A 4,612-nucleotide genomic window follows, 5' to 3' on the forward strand; every position below is an offset into this window, starting at 1 on the left:
TCCGCCCCTGTCCATTACTGGAATTAGACCCTAGAGGTCTGTGGCTTGATAAACCACAGGGCAAAAGTTGACAGTTTTGGCGGCATTAGTTTGATAGACTATTTACAATCGTTGAAATGAAATTTCTCTAGGCCTATATATAAAAAAACGAAAAGAAAGTGGTGCAGAAAAAAAATAATTGTGCACAATTACTGTACTTTAAACACAGAAAAACGTACGTGTCGTCAGTATTATGAAGTTTTTTGTTTACGACTGCTGTGTAATTTTACTGGTTTACAACATAGTCATGTCATGTATACTTGAATATGTAAATTAAATGAGTATTCCGTATTCTTAACTCTCTGGAAACTCGAAAATAAATCATTGATCGAGGCACGTTTATCTACTACCATACAGCGCATGCGTGACATGCAGTATGCAGAGCAGTGGTTGTAGTTATTGTGATAACTATTCTACGTGTCACTAAGCAGATTTTGAACGAAGAACGAAAGAAAATTTGTTGTTGTCAAACCATGGTGGAGGTATGTCAAACAATGAAGACTATTTTAGTAGATGATAAATGGATAAGTTTGACTTCTAAAACCGCCAACTTTGGTTCTGTGGTTTGACCAGTCAAGTTCAAAACAGTGGCAAATCTGCCAAATTGTGAAAAAATAAAAATGAAGGACATTTTGTGGTGTAACCCAACACCACCCCAGCCTTACCATGGTTTTGGTTAAGGTGGGAGCTTTTTAGGACATGACAGCTTTGGAGGGCAGGTCTTTTCAGGGACGGACCGCGGTGTTGTCTATCTTTACTTTAGCTGCAGTTAGCGAGCTGCTTATTTTTAGCGACAGTAATCAACAAAGTATTTTACAAAAATGGACTTTGTGTTTTAATTTATGGCGACCAATATCAGTTTTAAGCAATTTTAAGAGTTTCAAGTCGGCAGAATTCGGAGACAATTCCTTTATTTTTTGAGCATTTGTTAAATTTATCGACATAGGCAAGGCCTGCTAGGCCGACTTACCCAATCCTTAGACCCTGGGACATCACCCGGGGAAATTCGTGTACGCGAAGTTATGCGTAAAGTCGGTGTGGGTTTCTACCCGGGGAACTATGGTAATATTTTATAGCAGTTAGTGACTGAGAAAGTTTTCAAACAAGTTTTCAACAAAACCAATAAATAAACCTTGAATTTTGAAGAACTTAATTATTTTTAAGTTCTTCAAAATTCAAGGTGTTCCCCTCTTGAAAATTATTATAATGAATCAATGAACCCAGAGAAAGAGAGGTTCAGTTCTTCCCGGGAAAATGTTGATTTCTAAATGGTGGACAATGATATTTCCCGACTTCTGAAGTATTTTTTAATGACTTTAATTTAAAAGACACCTCAGAAGTCGGGAAAGCTCATTTCCCGCCTTCTAGGAATCAAAATTTTCCTGGGGAAGAACCCCCGGACCGTCCTTTCTTTTTGGGATTCATCTCATGGAAAAAATCGTATGCAACTACTCAATTTTTTTTAAATGTATGTATACACACATAACAGGCCTATTTACTGTAATGAGAAAATTTACCTTACCGTTTTCATAAGGGGGAACCCCTTGAATTTTGAAGAACAAAGTCATTAGAAACCTAGCTCAAAAGTCGAGCAATGTCATTTCCCGCCATATAGAAATAAAAAATTTTCCCGGGGGAGGAATGTTGACCCCACCACCTAGATTTGATTCCAGATCTGCATGATTCATATTCCCATTCATCTTATAAGCAGTGGCGTAACAGGCGGGGGGGGGCAGGGGGGCAACCCCTTCTCCACTTCAAAAAGTGTCCATATCGCATTTGATCTAAGCCGCCAGGTATTCTCCGCAGTGGCGTAACCACCGGGGGACAAGGGGAAAATTTCCATCTGTGGAAAATCTTTCCCCATTGAATGCCCTTTTCACCCGGGAAAGTGCCTGAAAATCTCAAATTTTAAATCGCATATTTTGTTGAGGTAGGCCAATTTCCTCTAAAAATTGCACATTTTAGGGAGTTTTGATCAATTCCGACGAAATTAGAATTTTAAAAAAACAAATTTTTTTCGCGGGATTCGCGCATTTTTTAGTGTTAAAGCTTCTGCTTGCTCTCCTTTGCCTTCTAATTTATAACACATAGTCCCAAACTCAAGAAAGAAAATTTAAGAGAGATCATTTTACCTAAAAGAAGGGCCTCAATGTGTAATGATGTTGAAAGAATAGGTTTGTAATAAATAAAGCCATAAGGAAAATGCTTATATTCAGTTTTAAAAAAAACGAGTGTGACCATATATAACATAAGAGCATTTCTTGTTGAGGTAGGCCAATTTCCTCTAAAAATTGCACATTTAGGGAGTTTTGATCAATTCCGACGAAATTTGAATTATAAACACAACAAATTTTCGCGCGCTTCGCGCGCATTTGTTAGGGTTAAAGCTTGTGCTTGCCCTCCTTTGCCTTATTTAAAAACATAATAGTCCCAAACTTGAGGAAGAAAATTTAAGATAGATCGTATTACCTAAAAGAAGGGCCTCAATGTGTAATGATGGTGAAAGAATAGGCCTGATTGTAATAAATAAAACCACATGAAAATGCTTATATTTAGTTTCAAACACACGTGTGTGGCCTATATTAATAATAAAATAAGCCATATGTCGTATTGGTTTCTATATGGGGGGGGGGGAGATAATTACGATTGTATGCATTGAAAATGTGACGACGAACACGGGATAAGGGCTGTCTCTTATACACATCTAGATGTGTATAAGAGACAGGTTGGCAGGTATGTAAGCCTGCTTATAAGTGGGGACGGACCTGTATGGGGGTGTAGGTGTACGTAAAAACATTAGAAACCATTACTGGACTACATATCCCTCTAAACTACGTTTACGTACAAAGGAACGTACACACCCGCAGGGTTCTGGTTTAAATTCATTTTGGGATGCTGTGACTGCAATCTAGAGCAGGGGCCCGTTTAGTTGCATGGAATTATCTTTCGTTGATCATATGATACACATTTGGGACCAAAAAAGAAAGTTTCCCCTTAATAGTGGTGTCCCTTGAAGGGAACACCTCTATCCCTTAATAGTGGTGTCCCCTGAAGGGAACACCTCTATCCCTTAATAGTGGTGTCCCTTGAAGGGAACACCTCTATTCTGGGGAAACTGACCAAAAACGTGAAATTATTCCCTTAATATGGTTTTGGCATGTTTCCTATACAATGATTACATTTATTTATGTATTTATTTATTACATTTATTTATTTATATCGTTATTAATAACTGACCTAAGAATGAGTTACAGTTGAATTGAACTAATTAATAACAAGAATTTGCTATGCAAAAACAATTAAGGATATGAAGCAACAGCAATGTAATTAAAACAAAAAATGTTGTATATGTTCTCAATATTGTGTCATGATTTGAGTACAATAATGACAAAATACTTTTGTTTTTGAAATACACAGCTTTCTATCGGATGCACAAGATAGAATAGCATGAATAGAGTAATATAAATCAGGATGCAGGTTATTTGGAATAGATTCAAATTCTATATGAAACTACATAAAACAAGAATGACCATGGTTTGGTCAAAAATGACAAGATTGTATTTATATTAAGTAGGACATGCACAAAAGGTTTCAAAATGTAAATTTGAATGAATTTTTCATATCTGAGTCTAATGTAAGAAAAAGTGTACCCTTAATATGGCTTAAAATGTATTGATTGGACCAATTGGCACACTCAGAAAGTGTCACCGTCCACTAATAGTTTTTTTTTTTTTTTTTTTTTTTTTTTAGGGGTTTTCCGTAGTGTTAAATATATGTTTCCCCCGTTCCATGAAAAAAGTGTCCCCTCAATAGGGGTATACCCTGAAAAGTGGTGTCCCAAAGGAGGAGTTCTTCTGTAGTTGACATGGGTGTATAAAGGAACAGTAATGTCAAATGTCAAACACTGTGTATTGTTTCCAAATAGGTCCCACTGGAAGTGCACTACTTAGAAGATTTGGTATGAGGAGGTTGGGAAGTGTTGCTGGGTTCGTGTCATTTTGTGTCCTACTCTTCCTCTCCGTTGGTACTAGAAACAAGTGGATGTTTGTTATAGCGGTGTGCTTACAAGGTAACTAGTGAAGGCATAGTTATGAACAATATCTAGATCAATATATGGTAAGACAAAATGGATGCTTATAACATGGTCTCATTTATGGTCTATATTAATCCTGTAGTTCATATAAATGCACTGTATATACTATATCCTGTTTATGTACTGAGAGTGACACATTGATGAACAGGTTGCTATAGAAGGTTTTAAGATTTTGAGAGGAGATAGGACTGTTGATTCCGGAAAAAGTATAGGAGGAGGGGTTTGCGTGTATTTGAACGATCGTTACTGCCATCCAAATAACTCAACTATTAAATCATACAGGTGTACCCCGAATGCTGAGATCATGACTGTCAGTGTAAGACCTTACTATTTGCAAAGAGAATTTTCTCATATTGTGATGGTTATTGTTTATGTGCCACATAAAAACGTTGCTAAAATTGCTGCTAATGAGATTTGTGAAGTGATACAAAATATTGAGATATCATCGCCTAACGCCTTTATATTGATTAATGGTGA

At 36.7% G+C, this 4,612-nt stretch overlaps 1 protein-coding gene across 1 annotated transcript in view; it reads left to right on the top strand.

Moving 5' to 3' along the window:
* The window catches only part of LOC117112062 (monocarboxylate transporter 13-like), a 12,245-nt gene that overhangs the window by 2,329 nt on the left and 5,304 nt on the right, over nucleotides 1-4,612 (top strand). The window contains exon 2 of the mRNA XM_033255119.1: nucleotides 3,968-4,111. Coding sequence (XP_033111010.1) covers nucleotides 3,968-4,111 — 144 coding nt within the window. The remainder of the gene's footprint in view (nucleotides 1-3,967; nucleotides 4,112-4,612) is intronic.

Source organism: Anneissia japonica, unplaced genomic scaffold (genome assembly GCF_011630105.1).
Source record: "Anneissia japonica isolate Jap-2015-1 unplaced genomic scaffold, ASM1163010v1 scaffold699_len907043_cov185, whole genome shotgun sequence".
Taxonomy (NCBI): domain Eukaryota; kingdom Metazoa; phylum Echinodermata; class Crinoidea; order Comatulida; family Comatulidae; genus Anneissia; species Anneissia japonica.